The sequence below is a fragment of the Papilio xuthus genome, unplaced genomic scaffold, assembly GCF_000836235.2.
Source record: "Papilio xuthus unplaced genomic scaffold, Pxut_1.1 DF824888.1, whole genome shotgun sequence".
NCBI classification, from domain to species: domain Eukaryota; kingdom Metazoa; phylum Arthropoda; class Insecta; order Lepidoptera; family Papilionidae; genus Papilio; species Papilio xuthus.
In genome coordinates this window covers 1,976,864-1,989,689 of record NW_013533761.1, presented here as the reverse complement: position 1 = coordinate 1,989,689, position 12,826 = coordinate 1,976,864, and the positions used below count along the sequence as shown (strand labels likewise).

At 31.3% G+C, this 12,826-nt stretch overlaps 1 protein-coding gene across 7 annotated transcripts in view; it reads left to right on the top strand.

Moving 5' to 3' along the window:
* The window catches only part of Syx1A (Syntaxin 1A), a 52,080-nt gene extending 39,254 nt beyond the window's left edge, over positions 1 to 12,826 (top strand). The window contains exons 4-9 of one of the 7 annotated variants that reach the window (XM_013325110.1): positions 2,322 to 2,396; positions 2,879 to 3,135; positions 3,755 to 3,892; positions 4,276 to 4,386; positions 9,833 to 9,950; positions 12,403 to 12,489. In XM_013325110.1, the coding sequence (XP_013180564.1) occupies positions 2,322 to 2,396; positions 2,879 to 3,135; positions 3,755 to 3,892; positions 4,276 to 4,386; positions 9,833 to 9,913 (662 nt within the window). In that variant the 3' untranslated portion in view covers positions 9,914 to 9,950; positions 12,403 to 12,489. Of the gene's footprint in view, positions 1 to 2,321; positions 2,397 to 2,878; positions 3,136 to 3,754; positions 3,893 to 4,275; positions 4,387 to 5,050; positions 5,162 to 6,133; positions 6,733 to 9,832; positions 9,951 to 10,046; positions 10,146 to 12,402 lie in introns of those variants that run through there. The other 6 variants (XM_013325112.1, XM_013325113.1, XM_013325115.1 and 3 more) reach the window with 6 other exon arrangements.

Below are 12,826 nucleotides of genomic sequence, written 5' to 3'. Positions count from 1 at the left end.
GTCGTGGTTCGTTAACGCAACCCCCTGCATACGTTTTAATATCAAATTGCTTATCCTCCATGTTACCACCTTATTGTTGATCTGCAATTACGAACAAAATCTATGTTTATTAATTGTTCCCGCCTACAAATTTTCTGTGTGCTTAAAACTAATTTAGTGATTCGATCAAATGATTCGGTTATCGATTAAACGTGACACGATTTTCAACCAAATCGATTTAAAAATGGTGAAGTAAACCTCAATATGCTTTACTCCGTAGTTAAAATGTTTGAAATAAAATGATTTAGTGATCATTGCACAATTTAGATTATTTTTATTACAGAATTCGAATCATGGCCCTCATATTATTATTCAAGTAACCTGAGTATTAGAATACCTTTAGTGCATTGGCCACGTGCCAACTATCGAACCGCTTTTCTCAATGGACAATCAAGCTGAATTCGAATTCAAAGATTTCTGCATTATAAAATTTTCCACCTTATTGAAGCTTACAGGTTTAAAAATAAACGTTAAAATGAAAAGAAATAACTGTAAGTATTGTTTATTGATTTCGATAATAAAAAGGTATACGGAGTGGTTTGCATATGAAAAGCCTCTCTTTTAATCGGATTTAGCATTGTGTCTATCTTAAATTTCATAATAAATTGTTTGAAATTTAATCTTACTATTATAATTTTATGAATAGCACTTAAATTGAATTATGTTTCGTAATTCTAACAATGTCCACTTATTGGACATTGGTGCTTAAAATGCCAGTTGATTTTAAAAGAATATGAAATTAGGGGTTGTTATGAAACTGACGAATGTATGTCTTTCAAATTGGTCAAATATGTGTTTGATTCCATTTGTTTGAAGGCCTAAAATAATATTTATATTTCCATAGTAACAGATAAATAAGATATGTTAAGATAACTGAACGCCTTCACAATATAATTGCGTGGGAAAATTTATCCACCCCCTATAAATTTATTAGGAACTTCGGGTTTCCACCCACGTTTGTTTGCAATGTTATAATAGCTTCTAGTATTCTCTGTATCGAAGCGTCTGTAACAATATTAACAGTTAATTTATTTGCGAGTTTATAAACGTTTGTTATGGCTCTACGGGGAATGCGTGGGATACGAAACGAGACGGTACCTTGTTGGTTACTTGATTTATTTCATACTAACTGTCGCCCACAACTCCGTTCGCGAGGAATTAAAAAAACTTAATTAATAGCATACGTGTTTTTCCAGACTAAGTTCTACATCTATGCCAAATTTCATCGAGATCCGTTCAGCCGTTCTGGAGATACCTTCAAACTACCATTCATCTATCCCAACATTCGTATTTAAAATATTAGTAAGACTGGCTGTTTAATGGCGGAATTAAAGGAAAAAGTAGCTATCAATATAGTCCATGTCCTGGACATAGTGTAACTTTCCAAAAGTGATGGAATTGCTCAAATCGGTTCAGTAGATTCGAAAGTTATTTAATTCAAAGAATCAAATCTTTCCTCTTTATAATATTAGTATGTATAAATTATTATTTTTTTTTCGAAAAATAAAGAGGTTACTCTTATAATTTGTTAACATTAAAATTCTTAGTATAATCTTATCCTATACGGAAGGTGAGTAGTACTAATCTTACATACAATTTTATTCGAAGCTGTAATATCTGATTTAGAAGGGAATCCATGACTTCTTACGCATATATTCACTTTAAAATTCTATTTGAATTATTAGTGTTTTTAACAGAACTTCTTTAGGTTGTGTTACTATGACGATAGATGGGAAATACCGTGACTTATGTGGCTAGCTGACTAGCAATGTGGGCGGAAGACTAAACAATTTTCAGACAATTAAATCAGAACTTGAAATAACTATGATTAATGTTTAAAACAATTCATTAACGTGGTTTCAAATCATCGTACCAAATTAAATTCTAAAATATGAACTCCATTTGTGACATTTTCCGCATTACGATATAATTTGAAAAGCTCTTGGTTTCGTTAAAACTTTTCTACTTTTATATAGTCCTTGTAGCTTAATCTTACTTCTTACTAGTATTATAAATGCCAATGGCTACATGAATGGATGGATGTTTGTTTAAGGATATTCCATAAATATAGAACATAGTCTGGAAAAAAACATGGGGTACTTTTGTTTTTTTTTTTTAATTTCGCGCGAAAAGAGTCGCGGGCGACAGTTAGTGTAACATAAAGTTTAATTATGTATTGAAACCGCTATTTCCTAATTTTCTATAACTTTTTTTTTTAAATATAGGTCCGTATTTTATAAATATGAATTTTTTATTCATATACACTGTTTCTTTATTTTCAGAAACAAAGCACGAATTAGAAGATCTCATGGCTGATATTAAGAAAACTGCCAACAAAGTTAGAGGAAAGTTAAAACGTAAGTGATTTTTCCATTATCGATAACAATCCGCCTTATCGGTGGACGGTCGGCTGAACAGAACTCTCTTAAGCCTGTCTACTGCGATGTTTAAAGGAGCGATAAAATACCTTACATATAGACATTGTATAGCAATTTTATATCCTTCTCTCCTTAAATTTCACTGCGCTCTTGAAGATAAATTTAATTTGTAAAGAGCTTACATTGTTCGCTTTCAATGTGATCCCGTTTTGTAATCCTCTTTTATTTTGCTTGATGTGATAAACCATTATTTCTTAAAGATATAAACCGTTTTTTTTTCCTTTTCCCCGAATTGAGCCATAGCCTGAAATAACTTTATGATAAGGACTTGTGATTACCTTATTGTACATGAGAAGAGCTAATAAATTGCGTTAATTTCATATGATAGTTTAAAACATAAGCTACTTGCTAGTCATTATGTATTTCGTGTTATAAATAGATTTGTCACAAACAATCCACAGATATAGAGCAGAACATCGAGCAGGAGGAGCACTCGAACAAATCGTCTGCGGATCTCAGGATAAGAAAGACGCAGCACTCGACGTTGTCACGTAAGTTCGTCGAGGTGATGACGGAGTACAATCGCACGCAGACCGACTACAGGGACCGCTGTAAGAACCGGATACTGCGACAGCTCGAGATCACCGGCCGAGCTACTACTGATGATGAACTCGAGGCCATGCTTGAACAGGACAACCCCGCCGTGTTCACGCAAGGTGTAAGTATTTTAGTCACGCATAAACCTTAACACGCAATAAAGCTAAGCAAGAGCTGACATAAAATTTGAATCTTCTAATACGACACTAATGACTGACTAAAGTAGAATTGATTCCATTTAACATTAGACTTGTTTACGTCAATTCTTTTCATATATTCCGTCTTGCCCACTTTTTTTAAAAAATAATTATTTAAGTTAAATAAAGCCAGGTTTATCGAATCTAATGCAGGTTAGATCATATCAGGTTATATTTCAATATATGTATTTAATATGTATTCATTTCCAGATAGGAGACAGGAGTTATTGATACAAAGAAATGTAATTTAAGTTGAATATAAAATACAGATATGTCAATAAGTCACAAAGAGCGAGTGTTGTAACATTGCCAAATCTTAAAATAAAGTCAATGCTTTATTTGTTTCCGTTACCGCAGCGTACGGTTCATTAAACAATATCAAAATGAGAAATCGACTTCCCGGAATGGAATGGCCTTCCCTTCTTATTGTGTACTTGTGAACAGTACATTGTTTTTCCTTTTTTCTATCAATATTTTTAAGAATTTCGATAAATGTATTCCTAATCAAGATCTATATTTAATAGTATGGGTATGTGTTTCCAGATAATAATGGAAACGCAGCAAGCGAAGCAGACGCTGGCGGACATCGAAGCGCGGCACGCCGACATCATCAAGCTGGAGACTTCAATCCGCGAGCTGCACGACATGTTCATGGACATGGCCATGCTCGTCGAGAGTCAGGTCATAACACTTACTTATATACAACACACATTTATTCCACTACTGAACGTAAATAGGGTGATACCACATTTAAGTTACGGTATGGTTTCACTCTTAATCTCCCTTTGTCTTCAGTAGACCACTATCTTGATGATAGATTAGTTTTATGGAAGGTCTACCATCACCATCGATCTGTTTTGATCTCTGTTCGATGAGTAAAGTGAACCATTGCTATATAAGTTTTTGCCAATGCAATGTTAAATGATCTATGATATGAAAGAAGCGAAGGGGAAGGTAATTAAGGGTTTGACACGTTACCGTATGCACCATTGTGTATTATACGGAGATTACCAATAAAGGGCCATACATCAGTAGTAATGTTAACGAAGCGTGTATGGATACAGGGTGAAATGATCGACCGCATTGAGTATCATGTTGAGCACGCGGTGGACTATGTCCAAACTGCGACACAAGACACAAAGAAGGCACTAAAGTATCAGAGCAAAGCCCGACGGGTGAGTTTTACATTCCAACGTCGGATCATTCGTTGCTAATGCGTTTTGTTTTGTTTGTCTCTCCCCTGCCCGCTCCCGAACCCTTTCCTACGTCCATTTCCTGTATCATATTTTGTTCGACACGTTCTTGTCAATCCCGTATTTTGTTTACGTTGACGATCCGGTGATTGGTTCACACCATTTTTACCTAAACCTTTATTAATTTAGTAACACGTGTGCATCCACGATTTTCGCTTTATATGTAACCATACTAACTGTTCATGTCTCTCAAACTAACACTGGATGGTAATGGGCTTCTTACTCTTACATACTATCTATGTGTCACTGATTTAACTTTGGTTTTGGTGTGTGCGTAATTTGCCTCTTCTTATTTTGTTATGTTTGTTATGTCTTATCTATGTACTTCGAATCTTATATACTATGTAACAAATTTCAACTATTGTAACAACAAAAATATGTATTTAATCTACAAAAAATATCAACTTCTGTTTTTACAATTTAACTCACTTGTACTTATGGATATAACGGGGTTTTCGGGAATAATAAACTAAACATACCCCGGTCTTAGGTGTATTGCTTAAGCGTTCTAAACCCGTATGAACCAATCGGCGGTGTAAGGATCGTGGGTCCCTTCCCTCCCAGTGGTGAACCTTAGCACGAGCAGGGCGAACTCATAGATCGAATTGAGTACCACGTCACGGAGACCACAGACTACGTAGATTCAGGCCACAAGGAACTGGAGCGAGCCCACCACTGGGCACAGCAAGCGAGGAAGGTAATCTACCCACTTGGCACATGTTACGGTCAAACTTATTAATCTGTCATTACAAATAATGACATTACTATATCCAAATAAAGCATCTTCAGTAAAATATAACAATGTATACCACTTACTAAAATACAAAATTCTATAAAGCACATCTTTGGAAAAGGCTTGGATTTTAATCTATTCTGTTCAAATGTTCGATTTATAAACTTTTAAGGGAAGGTTTAAAATAATTTATCTTTATATGAATAGATAATCAAGTAACACACATTTTTTCTTGTCGTAATATTATTTAACTTTCCTCAATTGAATTGTGCTATAAAAGTGCATGAACTAAATTTTTTTATCTACTTATGCATGTATTTCAAACTATTAACAATTGAAGTGACAAGAACAACTCAAAAATATATGGAAAAAGGCATAATATTGCATTTCTACTTTTAAAAATTATTACAATAGTGTTCAATGTTCCTGTAATAGAACGAACGAATAGAATGATGAATAAAATCAAACATTATGTTACATATTCTGTAATTACGTTCTTCTATTTTTGATTTTGCAAATCTAATCGTGTTTTTTTTTACTAGATTAAAAAAACTAGAGAGTGACGTTAACTGGTTGTCTGTGGCTTTGTCACAATGCACACGCATACTAATTGTATATATATATATATGTTATGTGGCTCTTGTTGTTTGTTGTATTCGCGGAATGCTTTGGTTTTGCGGGCAAATGGGATTTATATACCGCTTCAATATTTTTATTAAGTTATGTACTTTATAATAGTTTTTGATGTGATTCATTCAGTTTTTTTTTTCGAAATTGTTGAAACCATTCAGAAATACTTTTCAATTTCGTATGATTACATTGAAATTGTAATTTGTTTTACATTTAGTGAGCATAACATTTTTTTAAGATCAAACCACAGACTATACAATTGCAGAGGTTTCATTTTATTTTTATTTTTTCCTTTTATCATTACAGAAAAAAATCTTCATCATAATATGCCTGTCTGTTACGCTGGTTATATTAATAATTGTACTCGCGGTCGTCCTGTCGTAAACAACGAAAGAAGAATACGTTTTGACGAAACGAAGCGAGGGAACAATGCAGAACATTGCTATTTAATTAACAATTACATTTTGCATTACTTTTCGGCTTTGATTATCTCACGCGGTTGCATAACGAAATAATTATTGGAATTGTTATGCTTACTTTTCTACTCCGTGGATTAATATGTTAAAAGAATACGCTAACACGAAAGCGTGTTGTTAACGTGGAAACAAATATTGCATAATGTAATGTTACATCTCTACTTGTGTGTATGAATTTGTATCGTTCTAGAATTTAGAGAAAAAAAAACATAGAAGAATTTCACAAAGTGATATCGTCTGTACAATGACGTTTATAATTTGATGAAGAAAAAAATTATATCCATTTGCAATGCTTGTTTCCACAATACACTGTAATGTTACAAGCTAGGATACAGAAATATAGAAAAATATTTTTAATTTTCTTGAGAACAAAACCTTGTTCCTCGAATTAACTTTTTTTTTTGCTGTTCTTACTGTCGGAAATAAACAGACAAACAGCTAATACTTTTGTAATTATAATTAACTTATTTATTCTTATTTGTATTAATATAATCTTACAGTTATATTAAATGTTATGTATTGATATTACATAATTAGCTGCGTCGTATACAAAGTACCAGTGATTTATTAAAAATATAAGAAGAAAGAAAAAACGAATTGTTTATATAGAGTAAGCATGCATTTTAATGTCTTTAGCTTTGAGGTGTCATTATTATCTGTACTCAGTTAATACACTATTTAGTGTAGACTACACTAAATCTATATTAAGGGAAACCCTTAGATCTCTGAGTACGGCAATTGCAAATAAGACAATATGTATGAAGTGCAATAAATAGATTGTGCTTTAGATGTAAGAAATAATTCTGGTGTTACCTGTTGTGTATACTAAGGAGAGTTATTTTACTGTCTTTGTATATAAATTATTAGTTATGGCATGATTGAAAGTGTTTATGGATGATTGAATGTATTTAAATATGAAGACCGACAATGATAGCTGTAGTGGGCATAAGTCAAACTTAAATATCTTAGCACACTAGCGCCCCCCAGTAAATGTCGTATTAAGATACGCTTGTAGTGAAAAAATCTTGTTATTTTTTCAACTTTTATGTCATTTTCTTTGTTAATGAAGTGACTACTTAACGCGATAGTAATGTCTCTTTCATTGGGTTTCATCATTGATTATATGCGATTCTGTACTTTTTTGTTTTAGACATTATTAGTTTGAATCCTTTGGCGCGAATGGCGCGTTTTCATTACAAAGTGTCAGAATGATTAGTGAGGGGACATAGATATCGACATTTTAGGAAGGCTAGTGTTGCGCCAGTACACCGGCACAGTGTCGGATTTTCTTCCTAACGGTTGTATATGTTCAGGCAATGATAATGAAAGGAGTGATAGTAGATCAATATTTAAAAGATATGATGGATAATTTGGATGTTTTTAGATTACGTATTGAGGCTCCATAGTTCAAACTGATATGATCAAACTCTTATTGTAATTTAATGAAACATGTTATTGTCTCTTTTGTTTTCAAATAGAATGAATGCGATGACTGTATGTTTTTGTCCACGTTTATCGTCAGTGGAAACTCACTATATTGACATATTACGTCACACAATTATTTGAAATGAAATTTATGCGCTCCGCTCAAAATAGGGCACCGAAATTAAAGTACACAAAATATTAATTGTTAATAGTGATCTGGAATTTATAAAATGTGACATTTAAAAGTATCACTACTCATGCACAATAACATGAGTCCAATGTAATGACGTCGCAGAAGCGCTTTTTAAAATGTAAAGAAACTAAGTGAATGTAGGTGTGAAAGACTCGGGACAAGTGAGATGCAAGCAACGGATTTTAGGTGTTATGTTATTGTGCATGCATAGTACAAATACTAGATATATTTGTTATATAGCACAAATCTTAGTTGTTATTTTTTCATAAACTATAAGCTTTTCCTAATTAATTGTTACTAATGTTGCGCCCAGTATTTGCTTAGACTTTAAACAACAAAATTGCTAACTTATTGTTTATTGATTTCTTTATTTAATATGTTAAATATAAGGGGGCGTCCATAAATAATGTGAGGTGTTAAAGGGGGAGGGGGGCCGAGTCAAATCTCATCTAATCTTACGTTGGAGAGAGGGGGGTCTCGGCAAATATCATGCAATATTTTTTCTGATTGAAACAAAAAAAGCTAAAGCACGAAGCATTTTTTTTTTCTTTTTACAATCACAATCCAACGCGTTTACGTAAGAAACTCACATTTTGAAAAATCTCACGTGAGATTGTTGTATGGGGGAGGAGGTTGAATAAGATCTCAGGACATTTCACCAAGGGGGGTGGGAGGTGCAGAAAATTAAAAAAAAATCACCTTACGTTACTTATGGACGCCCCCTAAACAATTATTTTACATAGTACTTACGTTTTGTTTATGATAATTTGTTCAATGATATATCTAGATTTAATATTCATATATTTTGAATGTTAAAACATATTGTGTGCATTTATTGTCAGCATTTTATATAACAATATATACATAATATACAATTATACTTTGAATCATTATTTGTTCATGTTGAATTATTTATATAATCAATTATTTAGAGATTTTTAATGATTATTACACATTAAATACAGTATGATGTTTTAATTTAACAGATTACGTTTAATTTTTTTTTATTATTAAATGTTTATACTAAACAAATTACACAGGCATTTTATACATTTTTGATATATTAATTTATTTAATGAAAAACAAATATTATTAAATCATTTTAGAACTTTTTAATTGTTATTATCGTAATTTCCAATTTCACTACAGCATCTGTGTAAGCAGCAACAATAGCACTTATGTATTTAATTAAAAGACTGTGAATTATAATTTAATGCCATTTTCATTATTAATTATTACTTAACTATGTAAACCCGGCGGAGGTTTTTTTTTTTATTTTAATTAAGTATCGTTAAGTTCTCATTTGAACCTATCAATGTGATGGGAACGAGTTACAAATTTATTTCTTTTATTAACGCGAATATTACGATAGATTAAAACTAATTGTATTGATTTTATTTTTATTGTTACTAAAATTATTTTCATGTAAATAAGGGTCAGAATGAGGTGCTTAATATCTTGTTTAGTTTAAGATTACAGACCTAAAAATTCAATTTGAATAAGTCAAATGCGCAAAAATCAATATGATTAGTTTTATTTAAATTAGGAATGTTTACAATTGTATATTTTTAAAATTTACTCACAATGTAAATATGTTTAAAAATACTTTAAAAAAAATTACATTTATTTATTTTATTTTATTAATTTTTATTTAAACACCTTTTAACGACCCGGTAAGGCAAATAACGCACCAACACCCTATAAATACGAAGCCACATTGCAAATTCCTTTGTCATATTTATTTGTTATATCAGCTAGAGATAATTTAATTTTATTGTATTTAATTATTATAATCATTCCATATAAATATGTTAAAATTTAAATTATAAAAAAAACTATGGAGGTATATCGGCGTTAGTTGCCGAGGACAAGTGTAAAGAGTACTGTTGCATGGGCACCCGACAAGCACAGAAGAAGATCATGATCCTAGTGTGTCTGCTGATACTTGGGCTGATCCTGGTCGGCTACGTGTCCAGTCAGTTCACCGGCTGAGCCTGGTCCTGGCCCACACCGCGCTCTATGCTCAAAGGTAACTTCGTACCAACGGCGAACTAACACCATACGATATGGTATGTTAGCTCGCCGGTCTTTTATCATAGACTAATATATTATTTCCTTTATGCAGAAGAAGATTATGATCATGCTGTGCCTCCTCGTGCTCGGCCTGATCGCGACCGGATACGTGTATAACACGTTCTTCTAAACAACTCGGCCAGGTTTGACCGTCAGTTGGGCTTCAATAGTCATCATAGATAGATAATACGAGTCATAGTAGTTGCCGATAGGTATCAAATTGCTTTACGAATTCATGACTCAGGCAGCTCATTGTAAAACGATGAATGCATGCGCAATACAAAACATTGTCTTATACATGATATTATATAATAGGAGTTTTGCCTTTAAAGTATTTTAGATTTTCAACTTTTTAGGTATGCAAGCACATTACGGAAATAAGTTTATAGTAAATTGAGGTTTTTATGAGAGTTTGATATTAATATTTTTATAAAATTCGTGTTTCGTGTTCGAATAGTTAATTTAAAATTGGATAGCATTTCATCTCTTTTCTTTCTTCATTTATTTTATAACCTATTTTATTTTAAATCACTGCAAATATTCCAAAAAGTATAAATTGGTAATTAACAAAAATCACTTGATTTTTACCTTCTCTTTTTATTTCTTCTCTCGTGTCTTTTTATGACCTATTTCAGTGCTTTGATTACGTGATATAAATATTTAATTCAATTTAAAGATTATTGGAAAAAAAGCATTTATCACGAACATTCATCAAAGAAATGGATGCTTTCATAATTTTTACATCATATTGTCATAAAGCTAATCATTAAGAATATATACATATGACATATAGATTTAAACTTTTGCATGAAGATTATTCAAGTGATGATAAATAAAGATATACAAATTGTATTAAAGATATCAATTAAAAAAAATACATTGGAAATTGTTGTATAATATTTTTGTGACATCAGAGTTTACCAATTTTATATATGTACTGTAACATAAGCTAGATATATATAATAGTATAGATTTAATATGAATATAAGGCACTGTAAGGTTGTTAGTAATTTTCTTTGGATAATTCTGATGTTCTATTTATCATTACTTTTACAATGTGTAAGGGGAATCTGTCCAATTATTCAATTACTTATCCTAAAACCGAACCGCTTTTAAAATTAAAAACCATAAGTTTTTTTTTCTTATATCCTTAACCTTAAAAAATCTAAAATTGGACACCCCTATTTTTCTCACTAATAGATTTTAAGCACCTATCTTTCTTCCGCACTCCTATTTTTAAGTTTTTCTTCTATTTTAACTCTTAAACTACTATTATTTACTTTTATATATTTTATTATATATTATATACAACTAGATTCGAAAAGCATTATTGGACCAATTATTTAGACAAATAAAATATTAACTATATAATAATTATTAATAATATCTATAGTAAATAGAAGTAATATTAAATAGCTTCAGCATCACTGCAATATATACACGCAGTATTTACTTACATTAGACTTAATATATAATACGCAAACAATATAACAAGACAAAAACTAAACAAGCTTTGCAATAGTCAAATATATTAAGTACAAAGTATTAACCGGTCTTGAATTAATTAAAAGGTCCGTCTAGTTTACTATTAAAAATCATAGATTTTAGTAATATTTAATTTAAAAAAAAACTTGTTTATGGTTCTATTATTAGTAACGAAAAAATTAAAACAAAGACAAACTAGTATTTTAAATAATAATTATGTTATTTAGCTAAAATTGTATTTTAATTCCGAACTTAGTATTTTTACGTGTTCTTAAAGCAGTGCAGGGCAGGGGAGGATAGGAAACCTATTACTTTTTCCCAGGAGTATCAAAATCCATAGATTCTATTGTTTTTTTTTTAATAGAAAAAGGTAGCAAATGAGTAAGGCGGCCATGGATACTGTCGTGAAGGTATATTTTTGTAGGCGTAACATTTCGATTTACAAATATGTCTCTACTCTGTTAATACATATAAAAATTTAATCTAAATGAATATATAAATCGTACCGCACAATTTGACTGTAAGTAAACAACAGCATGGCTAACATAGAGGAATTACAATCTGGCAATGGCATGATCATATAAAATTTATTGAATATATTCTCATATACAGTGTGTCCTGATTACTGAAATTTATTCCAACTTATGTTAAACTGGGAACCATAGATGTATATACAATTTGGAAGAGTCCAAAAACTGGCATTTATTACTAGACGTTATGTAAAAGGACGTACTTATTAATAATGTTTATCTTTGTAAGAGGGGGGAGGGTGTCTAAATTACTTAATTTTAAGTGGGAGGGGGCAAAATCTACGTAAAGTAAAATTCTGTTACGTTAAAAACATCTCTTTAAATATTCTTGACATGTTATAATTCTGTTAAAGGTTACTGTATGTAGCTTAAATATCTTATATATGTTTCCAGGACAATCAAGCAAAGAATATGTTGCATTCATGTGCCTGCGCCCCCAGCCTGTGTGGCTACAACACCAGAGCCCAGCGAATCATTCACACACAATGTATATCATTCCAACTCGATTATTATATATTTAAGGTTATAATTGTATTAAATATTTTCCCTTTAAAACTTTAATAATTTTAATTTTTTGTATTTTTTTTGTCGAATATTGTAGCATACTAAATGCCGCGAAAGCGAACCGAAAGCGACGCGAAGTATAAGAAATGTTTTACGTTAAATTTGATTTCGAGCTGTAAGCCTAAGTACAAAATTGTTCGCTAGAATAAATAAATCCATATTATGTTCATTTCAGGTTTCGCTTTCGTGGTAGTTTATTTATTTTATGTAAAAATTTATTTATAGGAATTTTGTGTTCTGATGTTAATTCCTT